Source organism: Eleutherodactylus coqui, chromosome 2, assembly GCF_035609145.1.
Source record: "Eleutherodactylus coqui strain aEleCoq1 chromosome 2, aEleCoq1.hap1, whole genome shotgun sequence".
In the NCBI taxonomy this organism is placed as follows: Eukaryota; Metazoa; Chordata; class Amphibia; order Anura; family Eleutherodactylidae; genus Eleutherodactylus; species Eleutherodactylus coqui.
In genome coordinates, this window is record NC_089838.1 from 163,977,137 (window position 1) to 164,004,206 (window position 27,070).

At 45.2% G+C, this 27,070-nt stretch overlaps 1 protein-coding gene across 1 annotated transcript in view; it reads left to right on the forward strand.

The window, feature by feature from the left end:
- Window positions 1-27,070, forward strand: part of MLC1 (modulator of VRAC current 1) — a 38,810-nt gene that overhangs the window by 6,424 nt on the left and 5,316 nt on the right. Inside the window, exons 4-9 of the mRNA XM_066589896.1 lie at window positions 9,508-9,561; window positions 11,528-11,629; window positions 11,914-12,015; window positions 14,667-14,738; window positions 16,958-17,074; window positions 22,117-22,173. Coding sequence (XP_066445993.1) covers window positions 9,508-9,561; window positions 11,528-11,629; window positions 11,914-12,015; window positions 14,667-14,738; window positions 16,958-17,074; window positions 22,117-22,173 — 504 coding nt within the window. The remainder of the gene's footprint in view (window positions 1-9,507; window positions 9,562-11,527; window positions 11,630-11,913; window positions 12,016-14,666; window positions 14,739-16,957; window positions 17,075-22,116; window positions 22,174-27,070) is intronic.

The following is a 27,070-nucleotide window of genomic DNA, read 5'->3' on the forward strand; positions in this document are numbered from 1 at the left end:
TTTTTTTACACTGTTTGTGTCCCTCTGAGGGACTTTAACCACTGCCCTGATGATCGCTGTCATAAGGCATGGCAGAGCTACTGCTCTGCCATGCCTTATCGCTTATACAGCGATCTCAGGCATAGGCAATACAGGACGCCAGTGTCTGGCGTCCTGTTACCATGGTGACAGGCCGGGCTCTCGCGATGTTATCGCGAGAGCCGGCCAGAGACACAGAGGGAGTCCGTTCCCTCTGTGAACTCTTTCCCTGCCGCGATCTACTTAGATCGCGGCAGGGAAGGGGTTAACAGCGGGGGGCGCATCTCCAGTGTGACTGACAGCTGGTTCCCGCTGCGGGATAGCGCGGGATCATATGTGATCCCGCGCTATTTCCAGGACGTACGTTTACGTCCTGTTGCGGGAAGTACCAGGCTGCCAGGACGTAAACTTACGCCCTGCAGCGGGAACGGGTTAAGCACCAAAATAGGACATGCGTTTTTTTTCACGTACGTAATACGCAAAGGTCTGAATAGCCTAATGTAAATCAAGGGGCTTTTAGCACTGCAAATTACACGCAAAAAAATATGCACGTATTGCACAGCCTAAGGGCTAATACCCATGGCCGGATTTCTGCGGCGTTTCACCGCAGCTATTAGGTTCTATTGAACCTAATAGCTCAATGTTCACGCTGTGGAATTCGATAGCGGAATTCCGCAGCGTGAAATAATCCACGGCATGTCCTATTTGCCGCGGGAATACGCGCAGCTGTCTTCCATTGTAGTCAATGGAAGCTGGCCTTCACTCTATACTTCTGCCCCTCCCACCTCATGAATAATTCACTGCACTTAATGAGCTTTACCTCATTAAGTGCAGTGGTAAAACCCCATTACATTACCTATGTATAATGCAGACCAAAGATGCTCAGTCTTAAGGCCCACTTAGACACAACGATTATTGCTTAAAATTCGCTCAAAAGATGGCTTTTGAGCGATAATCGCTGTGTGTAACTGCACTGACCCTGTGCAGTTTTTGTTAAGTCATCGCTCATGGTTGTCTTTCAGCATGCTGAAAGACAACGATGAGCCTTATCAGGGATTCACAGGGGGACACAGCTGATAATATTGTTTCGGCTGTACTCCGCACCCTTATGACAGGCTTGGTATGAAGAACAGAGCGGTCCAACTCTGTTCTCCATACCCCTCTCGGAGCACTTGGCTGTATAACACTTTGAGCAGCGAACAGCGGGACACCATGCTTGTCTTCTGCATCCTCCGCTCGGAGCGCTTAGCTGTATAACACCCGGGCGCTCTGAGCAGGGAACAGTTGGATGCAGAAGACAAGCTGGGACACCCCACTTGTCTTCTGCATCCTCCGCTCAGAGCGCTTGGCTGTATAATACCCGGGCGCTCCAAGCGGGAAACCGCTAGATGCAGAAGACAAGCGGCCATGCTTGTCTTCTGTATCCTCCTCTCGGAGCGCAAGGTGATCGCTCAAAGTTTGAGCGATGATCTTGCGCTGTAAACGACACAACGATTATCGCTAAAAGTCCCTCAAAAGACATAATTTGAGTGATAATAATTGTGTCTAAATGGCCCTTTAGACATAGAGAACCATGCTAAAAGTAACGACAGGAAAAGTACATCATGCAACTCTATTATGCAATGTGCAAATAGCATAACATAATTGTATTGTAAAGCAATTGTAGCGCCGCTTTAACTTAGCAATAGCAATGTTAATTAAATTGAATTAATAAAAACTCGCATTGATTTCCATTACTGGTGCTTACATTTAAATTATGAACAAAATAACTAACTTCATAGTCGATAACGGTCACCTCGCAGTTGTCCGATTGAGCTAAAATTTTGCACACATTGTTTTTTTGTTGATTGGAATGAGATGGGGGGGGGGCACTAAACTTTTAGAAAGTTGAAAAATAAGAGTGTGTATATATATATATATATATATATATATATTAGTGTTACATTGGTTAGTTGTTACTTACTTTCTGAAACTTGTGGCCCCTTTCTCCTTAGATGGTCATGTGATCTCAGCTCTACTTGGGACTCTGCTGTCTAAAACTAGTCTGTTTCTCAGTGTGAAAGATGCTATTATGTGAGCCTACCACAGACATTTCCTAGAGGGACACAAGAGGCACTCCTGTCACAGCTACTTAAGATGATCACACAGCTCCTGCCACACAGTTATAATAGAGGAGATTACAGCTCATCCTCCTGACTGTATGATTAGGGTCTGTAACTTATTTAGGTGAATATAGAAGGTAATGATTAACCTATCCCTCTAGCAGGCAGAAAATAGTGTAGCCTCTAGCTAATGCTGTTCTGATGCATTATGGGATTGGTGTGAAACCAAAAATCCCACTGTCAAGATGGTGCCTGACAAGTATCAGACAGGAGGCTAAACTGCATGGAAGTGGCTGCATTACTCAGTGGAGACTTCTTGAATGTGACAGTCAGGTGAGGGGGGGGCGTGGATATAAAAATATGTTTGTGCTGGAGTGGCCCTTTTAAAGACGTTGTCCGAGATCAGAAAACGGAAAGGTTTTGCAGCTCAGCCTCTCAAGTTTACACATTTTAACGTATAGATATCAAGTAATGTAAACATAAATGTCTTTGGCCTCCTGCAAATGGGCGGAAATTTCACGGCGGGATTTCCCGCAGTATTTCTCCCTGTGCCCGCTGCCATAGGATTGCATTATCTAATGCAATCCTATGCACACAGCCACGATTTGTCCGCGTGAAAACACGTGCAGAAAAAAGATCGCGGCATGTCCTATTTCTGTGTGGGTCTTGCAGAGCCCCGCACAGAAACGTCACTAGTGACGCGCCGGCTCCGCTCTGCGCATGCACCGGTTGGACAGGAGCCGGCACATAGCAGAGTGGAAAGACGCCGGGAGCAACTAAACCACAGCGGTCACTGCAGGGGCATGGGTAGGATCCCACTGCGAGAATTCTCGCAGCGGGATTCGACCTGGCCATCTGCAGGCGGCCTTTCCTAGAGACTGTAGCAGAAGTAGATATGGAGCATTTCACAGCGATACCACGTGAGGTATATTGTATAATCTAAAACAGAATTTGTTGAAGTTCAAGCTTTACATGTGATTACTTTTTTGCATATTGCAGTTTAGACTTAGAGTATAATCTATTCTGTGGATTTATAGGTAATAGAGATGAGCGAACGTACTCGTCCGAGCTTGATACTCGTTCGAGTATCAGCGTGTTCGAGATGCTCGTTACTCGAGACGAGTACCACGCGATGTTCGAGTTACTTTCACTTTCATCTCTGAGACATTAGCGCGCTTTTCTGGCCAATAGAAAGACAGGGAAGGCATTACAACTTCCCCCTGTGACGTTCAAGCCCTATACCAGCCCCCTGCAGTGAGTGGCTGGCGAGATCAGGTGTCACCCGAGTATATAAATCGGCCCTCCCGCGGCTCACCACAGATGCATTCTGACAGAGATCAGGGAAAGTGCTGCTGGTGCCGGAGCTGCTATAGGGAGAGCGTTAGGAGTTATTTTAGGCTTCAAGAACCCCAACGGTCCTTCTTAGGGCCACATCTGACCGTGTGCAGTACTGTTGAGGCTGCTTTTAGCAGTGTTGCACAATTTTTTTTTTGTATATCGGGCGTGCAGAGCATTGCGTCCGCAGTCTGCAGTCATTGTACAGAGTATAGGGCCAGTACTGGTGAGGCAGGGAAAGAGATATTCAGGCTATATAGCCAGTGGGCTTTTTCCAAAAAATTGGGGAAAAATACTATATTTGGGCTGCCTGTGACCGTCTTCAGTTTACTGCGTATCTGCTGGGGGTAGTAGTCCTAATTAATACGCAGCTAAGCGTTACAGCAGGCTTGCGCAAAATTGTTTCCTGGATCTGCTGTCTCTGTTACATCAGCGCCGTCATCCTGCCAGAGGGAAACAGTATACATAATATACGCTGCCTACAGTATCTATCTGCTGGGGGTAGTAGTCCTAATTAATACACAGCTAAGCGTTACAGCAGGCTTGCGCAAAATTGTTTCCTGGATCTGCTGTCTCTGTTACATGATCACCGTCATCCCGCCAGAGGGAAAGAGTATACATAATATTATACGTTGCCTACAGTATCTATCTGCTGGGGGTAGTAGTCCTAATTAATACGCAGCTAAGCGTTACAGCAGGCTTGCGCAAAATTGTTTCCTGGATCTGCTGTCTCTGTTACATGATCGCCGTCATCCCGCCAGAGAGAAAGAGTATACATAATATTATACGCTGCCTACAATATCTATCTGCTGGGGGTAGTAGTCCTAATTAATACGCAGCTAAGCGTTACAGCAGGCTTGCGCAAAATTGTTTCCTGGATCTGCTGTCTCTGTTACATGATCGCCGTCATCCCGCCAGAGGGAAAGATTATACATAATATTATACGCTGCCTACAGTATCTATCTGCTGGGGGTAGTAGTCCTAATTAATATGCAGCTAAGCATTACAGCAGGCTTGCGCAAAATTGTTTCCTGGATCTGCTGTCTCTGTTACATGATCGCCGTCATCCCACCAGAGGGAAAGAGTATACATAATATTATACGCTGCCTACAGTATCTGTCTGCTGTATCAGCTCAGCATTTAAAAAAAATAGAAGCAAAATACTTAAGGCCTACTACTGGCCTTTGGCCACTTGACTGCTTCTGCGCTGTGAATTCCACTAGCTCAGTCATACACACCTACGTCTCACTACAGGCGTGCGCAAAATTGTTTCCTGGCTCTGCTGTGCGTTCCATAAGGGAAGTCAGCCTCCAACCACAGGCCAATAAGCGGCACATTTAATTACAGCGTTCTGTTTCTGCACTACTGGTAATACAGCATGCTGAGGGGTAGGGGTAGGCCTAGAGGACGTGGACACGGGCGAGGACGCGGAGGCCCAAGTCAGGGTGTGGGCACAGGCCGAGCTCCTGATCCAGGTGTATCGCAGCCGACTGCTGCGGGATTAGGAGAGAGGCACGTTTCTGGCGTCCCCACATTCATCTCACAATTAATGGGTCCACGCGGTAGACCTTTATTAGAAAATGAGCAGTGTGAGCAGGTCCTGTCGTGGATGGCAGAAAGTGCATCCAGCAATCTATCGACCACCCAGAATTCTGCGCCGTCCACTGCTGCAACTCTGAATCCTCTGGCTGCTGCTCCTCCTTCCTCCCAGCCTCCTCACTCCATTACAATGACACATTCTGAGGAGCAGGCAGACTCCCAGGAACTGTTCTCGGGCCCCTGCCCAGAATGGGCAGCAATGGTCCCGAATCCTCTCCCACTGGAGGAGTTGGTCGTGAGGCCTACTGAGGACAGGTCTTCAGAGGGGGAGGCAAGTGCAGCAGCAGGGCAGGTTGGAAGAGGCAGTGCGGTGGCCAGGGGTAGAGGCAGGGCCAGACCGAATAATCCACCGTTTCCCAAAGCACCCCCTAGCGCCATGCCACCCTGCAGAGGCCGAGGTGCTCAAAGGTCTGGCAGTTTTTCACTGAGAGTGCAGACGACCGACGAACAGTGGTGTGCAACCTTTGTCGCGCCAAGATCAGCCGGGGAGCCACCACCACCAGCCTCACCACCACCAGCATGCGCAGACATTTGATGGCCAAGCACCCCACAAGGTGGGACGAAGGCCGTTCACTGCCTCCGGTTTGCACCGCTGCCTCTCCCCCTGTGCCCCAACCTGCCACTGAGATCCAACCCCCCTCTCAGGACACAGGCACTACCGTCTCCTGGCCTGCACCCACACCCTCACCTCCGCTGTGCTTGGCCCCATCCACCAATGTCTCTCAGCGCACCGTCCAGCTGTTGCTAGCGCAAGTGTTGGAGCGCAAGCGCAAGTACGCCACCACGCACCCGCACGCTCAAGTGTTAAACGTGCACATAGCCAAATTTATCAGCCTGGAGATGCTGCCGTATAGGGTTGTGGAAACGGAGGCTTTCAAAGGTATGATGGCGGCGGCGGCCCCGCACTACTCAGTTCCCAGTCGCCACTACTTTTCCCGATGTGCCGTCCCAGCCCTGCACGAACACGTCTCCCGCAACATTGTACGCGCCCTCACCAACGCGGTTACTGGCAAGGTCCACTTAACAACGGACACGTGGACAAGCACAGGCGGGCAGGGCCACTATATCTCCCTGACGGCACATTGGGTGAATTTAGTGGAGGCTGGGACAGAGTCAGAGCCTGGGACCGCTCACGTCCTACCCACCCCCAGAATTGCGGGCCCCAGCTCGGTGGTGGTATCTGCGGCGGTGTAAGCTTCCTCCATTCAACCACCCTCCTCCTCCTCCTCCGACGCAACCTCTGTCTCGCAATCAAGATGTGTCAGCAGCAGCACGTCGTCAGCAGTCGGTGTCGCGCGTCGTGGCAGCACAGCGGTGGGCAAGCGTCAGCAGGCCGTGCTGAAACTACTCAGCTTAGGAGAGAAGAGGCACACGGCCCACGAACTGCTGCAGGGTCTGACAGAGCAGACCGACCGCTGGCTTGCGCCGCTGAGCCTCCAACTGGGCATGGTCATGTGTGACAACGGCCGTAACCTGGTGGCGGCTCTGCAGCTCGGCAGCCTCACGCACGTGCCATGCCTGGCCCACGTCTTTAATTTGGTGGTTCAGCGCTTTCTGAAAAGCTACCCACGCTTGTCAGACCTGCTCGGAAAGGTGCGCCGGCTCTGCGCACATTTCCGCAAGTCCCACACGGACGCTGCCACCCTGCGCACCCTGCAACATCGGTTTCATCTGCCAGTGCACCGTGCCCACACGGTGGAACTCTATGCTCCACATGTTGGCCAGGCTCTATGAGCAGCGTAGAGCTATAGTGGAATACCAACTCCAACATGGGCAGCGCAGTGGGAGTCAGCCTCCTCAATTCTTTACAGAAGAGTGGGCCTGGTTGGCAGACATCTGCCAGGTCCTTGGAAACTTTGAGGAGTCTACCCAGATGGTGAGCGGCGATGCTGCAATCATTAGCGTCACCATTCCTCTGCTATGCCTCTTGAGAAGTTCCCTGCAAAGCATAAAGGCAGACGCTTTGCACTCGGAAACAGAGGCGGGGGAAGACAGTATGTCGCTGGATAGTCAGAGCACCCTCCTGTCTATATCTCAGCGCGTTGAGGAGGAGGGGGAGGAGCATGAGGAGGAGGGGAAAGAGACAGCTTGGCCCACTGCTGAGGGTACCCATGCTGCTTGCCTGTCATCCTTTCAGCGTATATGGCCGGAGGAGGAGGAGGAGGATCCTGAAAGTGATCTTCCTAGTGAGGACAGCCATGTGTTGCGTACAGGTACCCTGGCACACATGGCTGACTTCATGTTAGGATGCCTTTCTCTTGAGCCTCGCGTTACACGCATTCTGGCCACTACGGATTACTGGGTGTACACACTGCTCGACCCACGGTATAAGGAGAACCTTTCCACTCTCATACCCGAAGAGGAAAGGGGTTTGAGAGTGATGCTATACCACAAAACCCTGGCGGACAAACTGATGGTAAAATTCCCATCCAACAGCGCTAGTGGCCAAAGACGCAGTTCCGAGGGCCAGGTAGCAGGGGAGGCGTGGAGATCAGGCAGCATGTACAGCACAGGCAGGTGAACACTCTCTAAGGCCTTTGACAGCTTTCTGGCTCCCCAGCAAGACTGTGTCACCACTCCCCAGTCAAGGCTGAGTCGGCTGGAGCACTATAAAAGGATGGTGAGGGAGTACGTAGCCGATTGCAGCACCGTCCTCGGTGACGCCTCTGCCCCCTACAACTACTGGGTGTTGAAGCTGGACTCGTGGCCTGAACTCGCGCTGTATGCCCTGGAGGTGCTTGCTTGTCCTGCGGCTAGCGTCTTGTCAGAGAGGGTGTTTAGTGCGGCTGGGGGAATCATCACAGATAAGCGTACCCGCCTGTAGACTTCCCCAGACTTCTCTTCTCCACCAGCGGACAGCAGCGATACCTAAACAATACGTAGGCTGCACCCGCGGATGGAAGCATTGTTCTCTATCACCATCAAAAACGTGGACCTTTTAGCTTCATCAATCCGTGTATAATATTCATCCTCCTCCTCCTGCTCCTCCTCCTGAAACCTGACGTAATCACGCTGAACGGGCAATTTTTCTTAGGCCCACAAGGCTCAGTCATATAATTTTTGTAAACAATTTTTATACGTTTCAATGCTCATTAAAGCGTTGAAACTTGCACCTGAACCAATTTTTATTTTAACTGGGCTGCCTCCAGGCCTAGTTACAAATTAAGCCACATTAACCAAAGCGATTAATGGGTTTCACCTGCCCTCTTGGTTGGGCATGGGCAATTTTTCTGACGTACATTAGTACTGTTGGTGCACCAATTTTTGGGGGCCCTCGCCTACAGTGTAATCCAATTAATTTTTTGCCCACCTGCATTAAAGCTGACGTTACATCAGCTGTGCTGGGCACTGCAATGGGATATATTTATGTACCGCCGGTGGGTTCCAGGGAGCCACCCATGCTGTGGGTCCACAGGGAGTTGTAACTGCATGTGTCCACTTCTAAAGAACCCCAGTCTGACTGGGGCATGCAGTGTGGGCCGAAGCCCACCTGCATTTAATCGGACGTTACCTCAGCTGTGATGGGCACTGCAATGGGATATATTTATGTACAGCTGGTGGGTTCCAGGGAGCCACCCATGCTGTGGGTGCACACGGAATTCCCATTGCGGAGTTGTACCTGCCTGTGACTATTTATAAAAAAACGCGGTCTGACTGGGGCATGCAGACACCTTGACAGAATGAATAGTGTGTGGCACATAGGTTCCCCATTGCTATGCCCACGTGTGCAGCTCCTGATGGCGGTGGCACAGGATTATATTTCTCATTGCTTCTGTACAGCATTGTGGGCTATCGCCCCGCCCCTTTTAAAGAGGGTCGCTGCCTAGCCGTGCCAACCCTCTGCAGTGTGTGCCTGCGGTTCCTCCTCATGACAGACGCACTTATAAATAGACATGAGGGTGGTGTGGCATGAGTGCAGCTGAAGGCTGCGCAGGGACACTTTGGTGTGCGCTGTGGGCACTGCGTTGTGCGGGGGGGGGGGGGGGGGCAGCATGTAACCCAGGAGAAGTGGCAGCGGAGTGTCATGCAGGCAGTGATTGTGCTTTGTTGGAGGTAGTGTGGTGCTTAGCTAAGGTATGCATTGCTAATGAGGGCTTTTCAGAAGTAAAAGTTGTTGGGAGGGGGGGGGCCCACTCTTGCCACTATTGTGGCTTAATAGTGGGATCTGGGAACTTGAGATGCAGCCCAACATGTAGCCCCTCGCCTGCCCTATCCGTTGCTGTGTCGTTCCCATCACTTTCTTGAATTGCCCCGATTTTCACAAATGGAAACCTTAGCGAGCATCGGCGATATACAAAAATGCTCGAGTCGCCCATTGACTTCAATGGGGTTCGTTACTCGAAACGAACCCTCGAGCATCGCGAAAATTTCGTGCCGAGTAACGAGCACCCGAGCATTTTGGTGCTCGCTCATCTCTAATAGGTAACTGATAAGGTTCTTGTTTTATTCACAGTGTCTACCTTCCGCTGTTGTACATTTTGCAGTCCTGAAAACCAAAGACAATGTTGTAAGTAATTTTCTACACATCTTAGCTTTTTTTCCTTAATCTTTAGTGTAAAGTGCTATTCCTATCTTAATGCATCTCTAATGTTTCAGAGAGTTTATGCTCATCTAATAGTCTGCGTGTGTTTCATCAATTTTGTAATATACTTTCTTTATTTTTTTGGTTTTGCCACTGTAAATGAAGTCTGGAATGCAGCCCCTCTGCAATCCCATGCCTGTCATTATGCTTTCAGCTTCTCTAGCAACTAGAACCTTAGAACATCTTCTTGGCAGTTGGGGAGGGGATATGTTCACAGGCTTAGCTTCCCTGAACTCATATAGCTCTCAGATCTGCAGTCAGTGTGTACACAATCCCTGCCTGATGTTATACTTACCTAATATAGTATGTTCACTTATCTTTGTTGTAGGCATTATGGGGGAAATTTATTAAGACCAGTATTTCAAAAGATAACTGATTGTGGCACTTACCAGCGGCTGTCAGAAACAGCTGATGGCCACTGGGTATAGAACGGACTCAGCTCCCCAGCTTGCTCCATACACCCTTCACGACCACTTAGGAAGCTGTTAAAAGGGTTATACCACAAAAGATACTTATCACTTATCCATAGGATATATGCTAAAAGTTTTATCAAGGGGGTTTTACTGCTAAGACCCCACCTATCCCAGGAACGGGGGCCCCGTGTCCCCCTCTTTTCATGACAACAGGCTCACCTGCAATGATGTGGAGAATGATTGCAGTGGCAGTTGTACATGTGCAGCACCACTCCATTAATTTCAATGGAGCTGACAGAAATGCCCAAGTACAAGAGCCCGGCAGGCACATTAAAAATGAATGTAGTGGCACCATGCATGCGTGACCACTGCTCCATTCTATCTCCTGCTCATTGATCACCTATCCATAGATTCACGCCTTGCATAGTCAATTTTGGCGCAACACCTTTAAGAACAGTTTCAGTGAATGAACTGTGCCTGGGAACAAAAGAGAATGCGACCTGTTTGATCTGTGCTGAATCTTCGTATACATGGGTGTGAGTATGCCTAAAGCCACTTTCACATGAGCGTATTTTAACACGTCCATAATATGGATCTGTAATACAGACATGTTACAGATGACATTGCAAATGTGTGTCATCAGTATTTCATTATCTGAACAGTATTTGCCTCTTTAATTGCTGTCGTTGGTTTTATTTTCTACTGGGCAAATGCTGATCTGTATTTGTCAGGGTGGATTCAGATGAGCCGATATACGGTGTCCTCATCTGCAGGGGGGGAGGATGGAAGAGCCAGGAGCAGGAACTGAGCTCCCGCCCCCTCTCTGCCTCCTCTCCGCCCCTCTGCACTATTTGCAATGAAGAGAGGCAGGACAGGGGTGGGGCTAATTCTCGGAATTTAGCCCCACCTCCTTTTATTGCAAATAGTGGGGAGGGGGTGGAGAGGAGGCAGAGAGGGGGCGGGAGCTCAGCACTGCTCCTGGCTCTTCCATCCTCCCCCCCTGCAGATGAGGACACCGTATATCGGCTCGGTGTGAAAACCGAGCCGATATACGGTCGTCTGAATCCACCCTCACATAGAAAAAATACCAATAAATGCAAATATGGAAGCATAAACGGACAAGTGCAGTGCACGCTGCATTACTAAAACATGGTCATGGAAAATACACCCATGTAAATAGATACATAGATTTTCATTGGCTCCGTATTACCGTCAGCAAAACCTAGAAGAAATACGGAGTAGAAAGACGCTTATCTGACCTCAGCCTAATGCAGACCATGGATGGACTGGTAGTTTGGCCGATATGACTGACAACAGTCACCTATATCAATTAGTGTGCCTATTTCCTGGACCATGATACCAGTGAAAATATTTACCATATTTGTGTTTTGCAGAGCAGATCCCACTGTATGGCTTTGGCTTATTTTCTATAGATTTTAAAGATTTAACGTTTATATTCTTTTTAAAATATCTTCTAGATATCACATTACCAGATCTTATTTGTGTCCACCTTTTCCATCACTACCACCTGTCTTATATGGTTTGGATGTAAACTCGCAATTAATCCAACAGCAATAAATGTAAGTAACAAATGGGATTATAACCTCACCCTTTGCGGTGAAGAAAAAACTTTTATCGTGTAGATGCATACGGCGGGGATAATCGGATTATAATAGTAATTCATAAAATGCGCGCTACTAGAAGTAATCAAAGCTACAGGAGAATCTATTTAATCTAGCGCCAATGTTAAGAATATTCTCTAGTTGGAAACACAGAATATCTCATAAATCGGAAGAGGCTGCTTGGAATGTTTTGTTGACAAAACATGTCACCTGCCTTATATGAGTGATGATTTTCTTTACAGATCAATTTCAATTTAATTCTTCTTATTCTCATGGAGATTTTTATGGCCACAACAGTTATTGTTTCTGCGCGATCAAGCGTAGACTGTTGCCCAGTCAAAAAGGTAGGTACTAATCATTATTTTTTGTGGTTATTGTAATTCTAGTCTTTAAAGTGTTTGTTATTATTAATATCGGCAGCCTACAGCATATTGCTGAATATCAATACACATATGGTTATAAAACAGTATCAGCGTACCAATTTACTCAATTATTAGGAAATGACAAATCTGCATTTTGAATTCAGACACCCACATGTGGCCTATGGCTACACGGCGACTTTGTTGGCATGACATGAAGATCGTAGTGTTTCACTGCAACATCATATCTAATGATTGTCAATGGGGACTCACATGACTGAGACACGACACTTAGGGCTCCTTTCCACTGGTGATAGCGACATTGCTGCGAGAAAATTGCAATGTTAAAATCGCAACGCTGCAAAATCGCAAGCTTTTGTATTGCGATGCGAGAATCTGTTTTGCCATTTCACTGTATGGGCGACAGAAAAATGCAAAATGCTGAAACAATCCTCCTGCTGCGATTATTAATCCTCACATCGCAGCTTGCCCTTAAACATCGCTAGTGGAAAGGTTGTCATAGAGCAACATGTGTGGGACTTTCCTGCGAGAGCTCGCACATTCGCATCGCACTGAAAACATGCGATTACCTCGCCAGTGGAAAGGAACCCTTACAAAAATTCTGAACCAGTTGGATCTTCAGTCACTAGAGATGAGCGAGTATACTCGTTTTGAGTAATTACTCGATCGAGCACCACGATTTTCGAGTACTTCTGTACTCGGGTGAAAAGATTCGGGGGGCGGGGGAGGCGTGGCGGAGCGGGGGGTAGCAGCGGGGAACAGGGGGGAGCCCTCTCTCTCTTCCTTCTCCCCCCCACTCCCCGCTGCAACCCCCCACTCACCCACGGCACCTCCCGAATCTTTTCGCCCAAGTACAGAAGTACTCAAAAATCGCGGCGCTCGGGCGAAAAAGGGGCGTGGCCGAGTAGGCTCGCTCATCTCTATCAGTCACATGTGACTTTAACCTCATAGACTATAATTTGTGTGCGACTTGCCTGCGATTTGGATGTTTTTTTAATGGCACAATCACAGCTCTAAAACAAATTATGGTCATGGGGCACAGCTTTTTTTGGTTGAGCAACTTTTTGGAGACTCAATGTAGCATGATCAATTTCTTTGTGTAACCTTAGACTTATTAGGCTTATTGTAACTTGTAAAGTGAAGAGAAAAGTGGATGTAGGTTCAGCTGAGAATAGGGTTAGGTATGTACTACTTTGTAACCTATGAATACAAATAGAAGTGTTCTCATTCATTCACAGTAAATGTATATCCTGAGAAGGGTGAAAAAATAGAAATGATAAAGTTGTAGAACATTATTCCTGTAGTGATTATTTATAATGTATTAACCTAATACTGTAAAAATTGTGGATAGGGAATAATTTATTTTTGCAGTGTGGTCCCATTAACCTCTTAGTGACCACCCCATTGCCTTTCTACAACCTGACTTTTTACATCCTTGACGTAAAAACGTGCTTCCTCTGGGGATTAAAACCCTGCTGGCTCTGGATGTGACAGTTACCGGAAGTAGCCGACATCCTGGAGCTGTCAACCCTGGCCGCGGGGCCCCCCTCCCCCCAGTCACGTGATCAACTGTATCCACTAGATACCAGCGATCGCATTTTAGTCAATAGAAAGTAAAAAAAAGTTAGTTTCAGCTCCCCTTATGAATTGGATCCATAAGGGGAGCTTAGAATACTAACCCCCATCCTCCGCAATGTCCCCCGGCGTTCTGCCATATGTCAGTACGTCATGCGCATGCGCAGAGGGCCGGGAGGCTCGAGAAATTTTAAAACTCCCTACTCCCAGCTAGCATAAGTAGCCGAGAGCAGGGAGCTGTCACCGAGAACTGCTGTATGCGGTTCCTGGTCACTTGATCGCTGTTATCCGATGGATAACAGCGATCATGTAAAAGTTTTAAAAAAAGTTTTAAAAAGTGTAAAAAAGCCCTTTTTTTTTGCAGTGTTCTACGCTGCTACAATGCCTCCCCTTCCCTTTTTTTTAAAGCTCCCATAGGAGTCTGTGGGAGTCGTCACCGTTTATAGGTCAAAAGATAGAACCAGCAATATCTTTTTAGCCATGTATATGCATCTGTGCGTATTTCGGGCACGTATTTTTCATTTTTTACGGTGCAACGTTTTTATGTGCCGTATATTCGCCCCCACGAATGATTGCATTAGAAAGCAATGTTTTAGATGGTTGCATAAATCGTATTGGTCGACCGTAAAAACGCGGCATATATGGGCTTGTGTAAATAAAGGCCTAAATGCGTATTCCCTTCTCAGCCATTTATGACTGACATGGAAATATGCTTCTGTATGCCCTGGCCAGGAATATGAAGACCGTCAAGCTGATGGAGTTACACTGTTTCTGTAACTCCCATAAAAGTGAATGGGAGTTACAGAAACAGCATAGCACAGCTAGCTCCTCTGTTTCCGTAATTCCAGACACCTCTTCTGTAAACCTGGGATCAGACATGATGAGGGTCCTGCCTGTTCTAAAGATAGGTGCAGGTCCCACCTCTGGGACCAAGATCTATCAGACATTTATGGCAGATTCAGTTTACACGCCATAAATGTCTGAGATGGATAGTGTTTGTTTTATTTTCTACTTATGTTTAAAACTCTTTTATTTCCTAGGGCACAGCCTGTGGAAGTTCAAGCAATCTATGCAGTGTCCAGTTCCCTTCCCGAATAATAAAGTCCTACTCTGTAAGATCGATCCTTTATGAATGCATTGTACATTTACTAGTAGAAAATAATAATTTTTTCATTTTTTTAGTCTTGGTTTTAACCTCTTAAAGTTCTCTGTTGTTTCGTCTTACTTATTGTTGTATTCAGCGTAAAAAATATATTTTGCAACCTTAAAGTGGTAGACATGTTGTGTGCTTCACTGTAAGGACCACTAAAGTTAACTTTTATTTAAATATTTTTGAAAGTACAGTGGTGCCTTGGGTTAAGAGTTTAATTAATTCAGTGACGGAGCTCTTAACCCAAAACACTCGTAAGTCAAATCAATTTTCCCCATTGAAATGAATGGAAAAGCCATTAATTCATTCCGGATCGCGAAGCTCTCCCACTGATTTCAATGGGGATGGCGTTGCCCATTGAAAACAATAGGACGCTAGCAGCCCCGCAGTGATTTTCGGAGAAGGGCTTTACATATAAGCCCTTCCCTGAAAATCCTTCCTAGCTGTAGTAAAAAAATAAAAAATATATATACTCACCTGTCTGCCAGGGCTCAAGCGCGTCTAGCTGCTTGTTCTCCCTGCACTGCTCTGAAACTTTTCAGCAGGCGTGAATTAAAAATGCAGGGAGAACAAGAGGCGGCTAGACATGCCTGAGCCCCGGCAGCGGCGGACAGGTGAGTATATATTTTTGACCACATCTAGGGATGATTTTCAGGGAAGGACTTATATTTAAAGCCCTTCACCGAAAATCACTGCAGGGGTTGCCGGCAGGCCATTGTTTTCATAGGAGCAAAAGAGCACATTAGAAGTAATTGATTTTTCATCTTCTGTATGCCAGTGAGGTCAATTTTAGGCGTGAGATGGTTATGATAGGTTCCCTTTAAAGAATCACTCCAGTGAAAACACATTTTTCCATTCCAGCTTCCTCACCTGATTGCTGACACACTCTGGAACGCTCCTCTGGGTATTCCAGCCACTTCCCTGCAGTGCAGCCCCCTTATTAGCCATCATTTTGATGCTGAAAGATTTTGGTTTCCCTTTTACATCTATCTCATGATGCATCAGCACATCTATACCATTTCCTTCTGCAGGGGAGGGGAATTAATTATCATTATGTCCTGTAGTCTTCTAAATAAGCTACAGCCCATAAGTATACTGTCAGGAGGGTGATCTATGATCTCCTCTATCACAGCTGTGTGACAGTAGCTGTGTAATCATCAGTAACTGTGATCGGAATGACTATGCCCATCTGCAGCCAGTTTCTGTGTACCAGCATCTTACACACACACAGAAATTGACTAGAAAACAAACACATAACCCCAAGTAGATCTGCGTCGGTCACAACTAAGATCACATGACTATCTGAGGAAAAAGAGGCCATGAGTTTCAGATAGAGAAAAATATTAATCAAGGTAACACTAGCTCACTTATATACTGGGGGGATAGCTACATAATGAATAGGCAAACAGTTTATTTACAATATATATTCATTTTTTATACAATTAAAATGATCTACTTTACTAAATATTTATCCTTATTTTGAATGTTAATTTATAAAAACATGCACAATTTTATTTCTTCATGGAGTTGAACTTGTTCCTATATTTCCCCATTTTACAACATCATTTATGTGCAGCACAGGGTAGATTAATGATAACCGCCAATCACGGCACAGCTTTCATTTTACCAGAAGAAAATACAGAAGGAAAGCTGCGCTGTGATTGGTTGCTAACGAAAATCTAAGGCCTCATGCCCACGGCTGTGGTGGACCCCACTAGCTGAATATCCCAACGGAGTCCACCACGCGGCCCCTCAAAACACCCATACTCACCTCCTGGATCCACCACATGACGCGCCGGCAGTACCGGATAACGTGGCCGGCGGTGGGCGAGGACGCGTGTTCACGTGATACTTCCACTGTGCTACAGCGGAAGTATAGCGTGACGGCCGGCTTCTATTGACTACAATGGAAGCCAGGCACGCGTATTCCCACGGCAATTAGAGCATGCCACGGTTTCTTTCACGCAGCGGAATTCCGCAGCGTGAACATTGAGCTATTAGGTTCAATAGAACATAATAGCCGCGGCATAACGGCCGTGGGCATTAGCCCTAAGGTAGTTTTTCTTTTAGGCTGTTTCATAAATGTATACGTAAATCTCCCCCCATGGTGTCTGAATCCTTACCTGGATTTTCCAGTGTATCAGTGTGTTATTTTTATACTGTGTCTTTTATGTTTTACAGATCGTTGAGGTGGTTGTTGGGATTTCCGCTGTGTTTGGAGGTGTTATTGCATTACACATTGATACCCTGATGTATAGACCCTACCTATATGTTACAATTTTTTGGGTGCTAGCAGCTGTGAGTACGTCATTATTATAGTTGTGCTTCTTGTGTTTGGTTGCATGTTTGGTGTTCATTGTTTTAGTATTTTATACTTTTATGTACATAAGTATAGTAAAATGTCTTTAATCCAGCATCTTCTGGAACACCAAGGTGCTGGATTATTGCAAATGGTGGATCAGACATGTACATACATAGTTCCTTGCTATTTTTGGTGGTGGGTAAAAACATGGACCTTTCACGGTCCTCATATCCATGGACTGTTGGTAGCTTTATTTACTTGCATGTCTACACATTCTGTTCATATTAGATAGGGCAGAGTAGGAGACTTGACATAGCAGATCTTTAGGCCCTCCTTGCTGAGCGAGGCTGAGATATACATGAACTAGAATAACTTGAATAGGCTCATGGGGTTTGGTGTAAAGGTTTGTAGTGGACATTCAGGCTGATTCAATAGTGCATTATTTACATGATGTACAAACCTGGCCAGCTTATAACTACTTGGTACTTACAGCTGAAGACCAGCAGCACAGTTGGAGTATCCATGAAAAGTGATTATGATTAGTAGTGGATCGTGGCTTCCCAAACACAGCATCAGTAGGCCATGGGTGGGTGTAGACTTGGGGTTCCTAAGGGAATGCCAAAAAACATCCATACATGTGCCATGGTAATCTTTACCACCCAGCTCTCTTCCTCTCACATTGCCCGTTTGTCAGCGCCAGCTAGCACTCATGCTTCCAGTCTAGTGGTACATTGTTTAGTATCTATTGTTAGGGGCAGTTGTGGGCCTCCCGAGTTTTGGGATCCTGTGATCACTGTGACCTCTATAACTACGGCCCTGTTATTACCCAAATAGATAATTACTAGCTGTCTATGTGTCTGTCGAGGAAATCTGATAGCTAACAGAGGGAAAGGGGGCAGTGTAGCGTGAACTAGCAGGTTTGTAGATTGGCATCGAGTTCCTGTACAATTAACATTGTGGACTAAGAACACCACAGTCTTTATTCTTTGGTGTCATGTAAAATAGGAAGTATGATCACTTTATGTTAATATTGTTCAGCCCTATTTAGTGTTGCTATAGAAATCCGTACTAAACATTGCTAGATCTTGGTCCTAAGGATAGGCTAATAGTTTACGACTGGACAAGCCTTTTAGATTTGTTTCAAAGTTTGCATGCCTGTTTATAATCCTTCATACTTGGAAAATATGAACCAATCTATTAATTACTTAGGTGTGGTTATGAAACAGCCATAAATCTTTCCATAAAACATCTTGTAATATGATCGTTCATTCATGTTTTTTAAAAATATGGGAAATGTGTCTTCTGGCATTTTCAGATAGAAGTATCTTTGACACATGTTGAAAAGATTTAAGACTGTCATATAAGCCCACATGGTCAAACCTTACTTAGGCCGCCTGCAGACGGCCAGATCGGATCCGGCAGCGAGAATTCTCGCCGCGGGACCCGACCCAAGCGCCTGCAGAGAGCAGCGCGTACTCACCCATGCATGCGCAGGCCGGAGCAGACGGCGGGTGAGTGACGTTTCTGTGCGGGGCTCTGCGAATAGAACATGCCGCGGTTTGTTTGCCGGCCAAACTGCGTCCGTCTGCATAGGATTGCGTTTGTTAACGCAATTCTATGCAGGCTTTCAGTGGCGGAAATCCCGCGGGAAATCCCACCGCGGAATTTCCGCCCGTCTGCAGGCGGCCTTACTCATATATAGGGTCATGATTATTTTAGTGCCCTTTTAAAAAGGCTGCATGTTCTAGGTATGTTTTTTTCCCCACATATTTTCCCAATACATTCCTTTTACAGTAGAAAAAAATCCTGAAAAAATGTCAGAAATGTGTGACCAAAAATACTTGTAAAAAAAAGCATGGGACTTTCATGTCATTTTTGAAAAGCCCCCAAAAACTGTGTGAAGGAAGCCTTTGGGTGGTTTCACACATAGAGTTTTTAGAAATAAAATGTATACTTTTCCTGGTGTTCTTTTTGGCAAAAAAACACTGTGGCCAGTTGATTGCTATAGGTCCATAATATACTTTTTAGTGTTTTTCCTTACTTTGGATGCTTTTTTTCTAGCATTTCTATTGAAATGCAGCATGCTCTTGTAGGTTTGGTAACTATTTTTTTCCAAGCGTTTTCTCTTTGACCTCACTATAAAAAGAAAACCCCGAAAAAAAAGGTGTGTATGTGTTCCAAAAAAAAAAAGAAGAAACCCAAAAATGCTTGTAAAAAATCTGCATAATTTTAGGCTTTTTTTTACATGCCTCAATAATTGCACTAAAAAATTGTGTTTGAGAGCAAACTTACTGTAGTTTCACATACAACTTTTTTCAGATAAAGGCTACTGGAGTGTTTGTTCCAGTTTTTTTATTCAAAGCCAAAAGTGGATCTACCAGGAAGTAGAAGTCCATCCTTTGTTTCCCACTCCTTTTGTATCTAGTTTTGGCTTTGGCTAAAAGAAACTGCATTAAAACATGCTACAAAAATTGTATCAGTTTTCCAAAAAATGTGGTGTGTGAAAATACTCTAAAGCTACTTTCACATTGTGTTTTTGTGATCCATATAGCTTATACGCCAGGAAGGCTCAATTTGAATGAATCCATTTCACATTGCAGTGTACTGGGCGGTTCTCTAGTGACACTGGCGTCATGGCTTTCAGTTGTACGGTATCCTTGATGGGTATTGTAAAACTGTAATGATCATATTGACGTAACTATTATGTTCTGTTCGTCTTTTCCCAGTTACTTCCCTTTTTTATGTTGCTGATTACTGGACAGAATGTGCTACTTTGTACTAATCATACTATACTAATCAGAAAATAATGCCATTTGAGCCATACAAAAGAGAATGAACATAAGCCTGAACAGATAAGCATAACATATAGATTTTATATATATTATTCCATCTCTCTTATTTGCATATATATTTTACGCATTCCAGTACATTAGCCTATGCAATGCATGACATATTAATGAACTACAGTTTGAATGAAGGACATCAGATGTTTCTCTAATCTCACCTGGTCATGCTGGAATGTGGCTATGATTGCCCTCCTCATACTTATTACACGGTGCCCATGCAGGATCGGAGCTATAACAGTATGTCAAAGAGCAGGACTGCACCTCACAACATTTCTATGTAAGGCTGAGTACAGACACAACAGATAATTTCTGCTGTGAATTTGGCCTTAAATTCTCAATGAATCCAAATGTTACATGCTGATTTTATTGGGGATTGGCTGTGCAGAGGCATTGTACCATCTCTCATTTGTATACCAAATTTTCCTGAAGAGCATTGCATAGCTTTATAAGTCTCCTCATGCCTTGGTCTCCGCAAGGAGAAACTGCACCTCCTGAACCACATCATGGACCTCTCGTCCAGCCAGCCTGAAATCAAACTACTAACGACCACTTGTCTGTGAGTATGTATGTGTGTGAGTGATTCTTATGCTCCTCCCTTGGTGATGTCATTGCTCCGCCCCTGTTAACGTAATTGAAGGTCCTACAACATATATAAAACACAGAGTTTGACCGACAGAAGAACAACACAGTTAGGGCTCTTGAAAAGGGGAAGACAAAAACATCAAAATGAGAATACAACTAAACCCCTATTATGTCAGACACAGCTCAGCAGTTCTGACAGAACACCCTGACCTACCTCTACCACAGAGATCCAGTGGGCTGAAGAACTTGTGGTGATGTCACTGCTGTGGGAGGAGCCAAGCTGTGTTTGTCTTGTGTGGTAATCAAGCTATTTTGTGTGTGATGTACCACCAGAAACACTGGTACTAGAATTTCTTAATATTTACTAGTCTACTATATATTGACGAGGGGCAAAAACATCCTGTCGATATATGTTTATCTTTTCCTTTTAGAGAAGACTCTAGTTTTGGCTTATATTCATAGGCCTGTTACAAAACCTTGCAGAAATTTGAATATTGACTTATAGGGAGGCTGCCTTCCTTTGTTAGTGCTGCAGAGGCATTGTACCATCTCCAATTTGCATAACATACATATACTGTAGCATAGGTATATTGTTCAGGACCAGGCAATGGTAAGCTTAATATGCTCCATCATTGTCATGGCTTGATGGCCAAGATAGGTCTTCGATATACAAGCTGAGTCCGAGCCACATTATGACACTTTTGTGGTTGTACATTTGTTATCCCCTTGGGTTCCTCCGTCATTGATAAAGGGTCATTAGAGTCGTATGTTCAAATTCCCCGAAGTGGTTTGTGTTTTCCTTGGCTGGCTAATCTAGTTGAGAGGGGGTTTATATATTTCTACCCCTACTCTTAGAAGTTGCTGATTATTCACCTCTTATGGGTGAAGTTGGTCTAGTCCTTTTTCCCTTGGTACTGCCATCCAGATCAAGCTAAGCAGTTGATGTATTGATTTACATCTTAGTAATGCTTCTACCTTCGCTCTTACTGTCATTAGTTGTTACCACCTTTGTATAGACACTTCTTGTATCCATCCAGGGTCAGTACAGGTGGCCTAGGTTTGGGACATGGGGTTGTCCTAGTTGGGACCATTGCCCCTTCAACTGTTAGGGCTAGATTGCCTGTTTTTTCCTCTTGTTTGTTTGGGTGGTAGTTTTAGTGTTTTATGTGGGATTTTCTGGAGTTTATTTGTACCGTGTGAACACTGTCTTGCACTCGTGCTGAGCGTGGTGCATAAACGCTCAGTAGGGATATAATAAACATTAGATAATAGAGAAGTTCTGTCTACGCTAAGGAACAATAACTGGACAGATTTCCCTGTTTCTACTATGAATGAAGTGTGGAAATCAAGCCAATATTGAAAATTAACTATAGTACAAAACCTTTATTTTACACTTTCCTCTATAAGCACCCAAATTGAGGAAAAGAAGAACATTCCCTGTAATGCAACTTTTCTTTTTTTCTCTGTGGCTTCCTAGACCTAGTCATTAGTATTAGGACTGCCATTGGAATTGCTTATTGTACTGAAATTACTATATTTGTGACAAATGCCATGTAGCTAGTAAGTATTCACTTTTAGTGCAAAGTTTTAACAATGTGTTTTTCTTTCAGTGTTTTCCAAGTGCTATTGCCAGTCATGTTGCGGCCGAGTATCCAAGTAAATGTTTGGTAAGAGTATTCCAGCACTAAACTTTGATATCATAAGCATTAGTTATGTAGTCATTTTTTTTTAATTCCATTACTTTACTTACAGTGATCAATTTGTATTGTTTTGTGTACTTCCTGGAGATGGTCCTAAGAGGAATTAAGGCTTCTCCTCTCATTTATTGGAAAGAGAGACTTGAGTTTAGCAGTGACATCTCCAGCCTTTAGCAGATAACAGTTTCCCTCATTATGTTCTGCTGTCTGCACTCCTCCTTTTGTGTCCTCCCTGGGTCGGTATGGTACCTCTCATTACTCCCTATGTGACGTGTACAGTATGTTTGTCAGGCGGTGTACAGTATGTTATGTCTCTGTGACAGATATATGTGCCAAAATCATCTCATGGGTACTGCTTCTCTGTTAGGCAAACTGATCTGGATCTATATTGTCACACACCAGCTTGGCGGAGGTGGCAACACCTGGGGACCCTCGTTTTTCATGCTTGACACCTCCAAATAGGATACTGACTTTGCTGTGGGGTCCCCAAGCCATTACACACACAGTCCGAGGCGCAGGACCAGCAGGTCAGAACAGGAACATAGTTGGGAGGCAGGCTTGAGTCGGGTCTGGCAGCACAGGGGTATAAAGGGACTCCAGGCTGTAGATCAGGGCAGATAGCAGACAGTAGCAGAGTCCAGATTACACAGCCAAGGGCAGGGAGCACAGGCATGGGTCAGAACCAATAATACACACAAACTGAGGCTTTGTTAAAATGGCTAATGTGACGAATTGCTTAGACATCCTTCGTAAGGGGGAGATGCATAATATAACCGGAAATGGCTGTTGATAGGTGGGCAACTGAATTAGGAAGCGTGTACTGGCCCTTCAAGAAAGAGAGTAGGAGCACGTATGAACTCTAGGACTGAGAGCAAGCAGTGGTATGATGTGCAGCATGTGACAAGCGGCATCCGACTGCAACCCCAGGAACAGGTAGGCAGCAGCGACGCGCTGTGACACTCTCTACCTATGAGATCAGCGTCAGGAGTGTGGCTGATATACACAACTGGTCTCCTTTTGCAACAGCTAGGATTGGAGATAACTCTCGTAGCTTAACCTCTTAGATACTAGTGTCAATAGCAAATGCTCTATCTAAGGTTTTTGACAATGAGAGGGGGTCCATTGTTGTCCTGTGACACGATTGCAGGCTGTTGAGGGTTTACCATGGTAGCCTGGGCTTGACATAAGTCTGCTATTGGTGAAAGCCCCTCCTCATACGTTGCCTGTCAGTATTTGCAGAGCATTATTGAGTGTCAGCATAAAACTAAGTTCTTTAAATTATTTTCTATAGATATGATCAAAAGCTGGCTGCTTGGACCAAAAACATTAAAATTAAGGTCATAAATTATTTTTGAAAATTGTGAATAAAAGATATATGGTACTGTCATAATTAAAACAACCTATAGTAAGAAACACCTTATTCAACACCTAGAAAACAACTTACATTTTATGTTCCATCTACTGATGCCCCATGCAAGAGTAATAGGCAATCAAAAAAACAAAAAAAAAACTTGGTAGTGCACGTTTCACAATGCTGATGGGTTACAAAAGACTGCTAACCGGATGAGTCCATCTGGCTCTCTATTTCCGAACCAAGTTGAAAAAATACATATTAATGTGTGGGTGGCAAAAGCTCCCAGTCGAAGCTTGTCATCCCACTGCTTAAGGTGATGAAAAAGCCCATCTTCAGCTTCATTATTTCCCAAAAATAAACAAACAACAAAAACTATTAGTCCAACTTCAACCCAGAACTTTACCTTTTCTGTGGGACAACTGACCCTACCCTGAGAACTGCTAATTGGAGGGAAAGGGGGAGATGGGAGAGACAATGGAGTGGAGTAAGATAAGAAAGAAAAAAGGGGGTGGAGGGCTTAGGGAAGAAAATGAACCTATATGTGGTCTTCCCTCCGGTCCTTAAGACCACCTACTCAGAACCCTTCTTTGTGGAAATGGTACTAATTGACCTGTATCTTGGCCCCCCTCTGGGATCTAGTATAATTAGAAGTTGTAGACATTACGGTATTCAATAGAGTCTCGAAACTCAATCCAGTAAAACCACGTTTTCAGGAACCTATCATGTGTACCTTTCATTGATGCAGTCAGGTCTTCCATCTCCATCGTCTCCTCTATTATTGCGAACCACACTGGGACCAAGGAGGGAGCAGTCTGCCGCCATAACCTGGGGATACAAGCTCTTGCAGCATTTACCAGATGTTGAACCACCGAGCATTTGTATGTTGCCAATGGTATGTCGCTGTGGTGCAACAGGAACAGCGCGGGTGATTTGGGTAGGGTGAAATTTGTGAATTTTGAAGTGATTCGCCCCACCTCAGTCCAAAATCTGGTCAACCTTCAGCATTGCCAAAATGAGTGCAGCATTAAACCCTGCTCCTCTCCACATCTCCAACATAATGGGGAGACGGAAGGGAACAAGGCATGCAGGCGAGAGGGCACTCTATACCACCGTGTGATTATCTTGAACTCTGTCTCCGGGAATTTGCTGGAAATAGATGATTTGTGTGTGAGTGTAAGGATCTTCTGCCTCTGTTCTGTTGTAAGCGACACTGACAGGTCTCTTTCCCATTTACTTAGGTATGATGGAGCTAGTGCGTCTGGTTGGAAATTCAACTGTTTGTAAATGCGTGAGAGAGTGTGTCTAGCTGGGCCTTCAACCATGCACATTTGTTCAAAGGTTTTTTTTGGGTGGGTGAAACTTTGAGGGGGACGCCACGTTGGTAGAGGGGTCGCATCCGTGAGCTCACTCAGTCCCTCCACTGACATCCATAACCTATCCTGTATGAAGTGACCTGCTCTAAATGTTTTTGCTTGCTATCCATCTACTGAAGACTCCTATCTCCAGCCCAGGTGGATAGGCGGGGTTTCCTAGAATTGGGAATAATGGAGAAGGCCTGGGGAATATGTCTGGTCTCTTGCGTATTTTAAGAATTATCTCTATAGTAGATCCAATTGTGGGGTGGTCTCTGGCTTCTAGTGCAAGGACACTTTCTATCCATGGTAATGCTGTTGAGGGCATTGACAAAGCTTCTTCTTCTATGGCTATCCATTGTTTGGTGTCCCTGTGTTTATGCCAATCCACTAGTCTGAGTAGGTGAGATGCTTGGTGGTATGTCCTGATGTCCGGAAGGCCCAACCCACCCTCTGATTTAGGTCTCATCAGTATGGAGCGGGCTATGTGAGTCGCTTTGTCTGCCCAAATGAATTTGTCTATTAAGGAGTTTAAGTGTCTGAAGAATTGAGATGGTATTGTGTTCGGGAGGGCTTGAAAGAAATACAGAAGTCTAGGTAGAATGTTCATTTTAAATATTGCACATCTCCTCAGCCAAGAAAATAGACCCTTTGTCCAGGCACTCAGGGCTAATCTTATTTCATTAAGCAGGCCTAGATAATTAGCTGTGTAAAGATCTTTTGTGTTTGCAGTCAATTTAATGCCCAGGTATTTTATGTGATCATTAGCCTATCTGAAGGAGAAGGACTCCTTCAGATCTTCTACTAGGGTTTGGGGTAGAGCTATATTGAGTGCAGCACACTTTTAATAGTTGATTTTAAAGTTAGAGAGTTGTGCGTATTGTCGAAATTCTGCTATTAAGTGAGATGCGTGGCAACGTGAGCATAAATAGAAGCTTATCGGCATAAGCGGCTACTTTGTGCATGGTCCCCCTCGACTGTATCCTCGAAATGTCTGGGTTAGCTCGAACATGTCTCAGGAAGGTCTCCAGACAAAGGACAAAAAGAAGGGGCAAGAGTGGGCACCCCTGTCTCGTGCCATTTGATATGTCGAATGCAGGGGATATGTTTCCATTTGCCTTCACGGAGGCTGAGGGGCATGTATAAATGCTTGAGATTCATGACAACATATGAGACCCCAGTCCGATGTGCCTGAGGGTCTCCCGCATGAACTCCAGGTTTACTCTGTCAAATGGTTGGTCCGCATCTGTGGGCTGGATCCCCGCTCTGCCAGGGCAAGTTGATCTTCTGTCAAACACCCCCCCCCCCCATCACTTCTGTGAAATAGCGATCCCCTGGTGTGGCTTTCAGGTGCATTAGAGGATCAGCAAGTGTTACCCATTGTTTTCAATAGAAAACCTCACATTGCATGGCGTGCAATGTATTTTACTGTCCCATTGAAAACAATGGGGGATGCGTTCCAAGGGAGACGAAAAGATAGGGTGTGTTGTGATTTTTTCCTGCACCGCATCGCTCATGTATATGACTCTATTCAAAAGAATGGGGTTTATATTCGCGCAAGATTTGTGAGTCTCACAACACAAAAATCTCACTTGAGATTCTCGTCTTTGTGAAACTGGCTTTAAAATGTGACATTCCAAAACAGGAAGTTTTTCCTATGATATTCAGGCACTGGAAGTCATTGGGTTAAACTGCATCATGTAGTGTGAAACGAAAATGCAAAAACAAAAATAGTGGAAATATAGCTTTTTTCCCCCTAATCCTCCTGTGAAAAATTAATTGCAGTCAATGATTTTCATGTAGTCCAAAATAGAATTTAACCCCGAGGCAACATATGACGTGTGGTGGATATTAGCTGTCTTTAACAGCCAACATCCGGTGGCAGTGGCCGGTATCAGAGAAAACTTGAATCCTGTCCGTTAATCATTTAGATGTTGCTGTCAATATTGATAGCAACATTTAAATGGCCCAGCAGAGGTAGGGGGCTCCCTATGTCCCCCAAAAGGCACCCCTGTGAAAAGATCATGAGGTCCTGTTCAATTGTGATGCAAATTCAACACTTCAAATGAAATTCAGATGTTTTATTTCCTTATTTGTCATGAAACAACGAGGTAACAGGCCACAACAAACCACAAAACTGCTTATTAGGTCCTCATGGCCA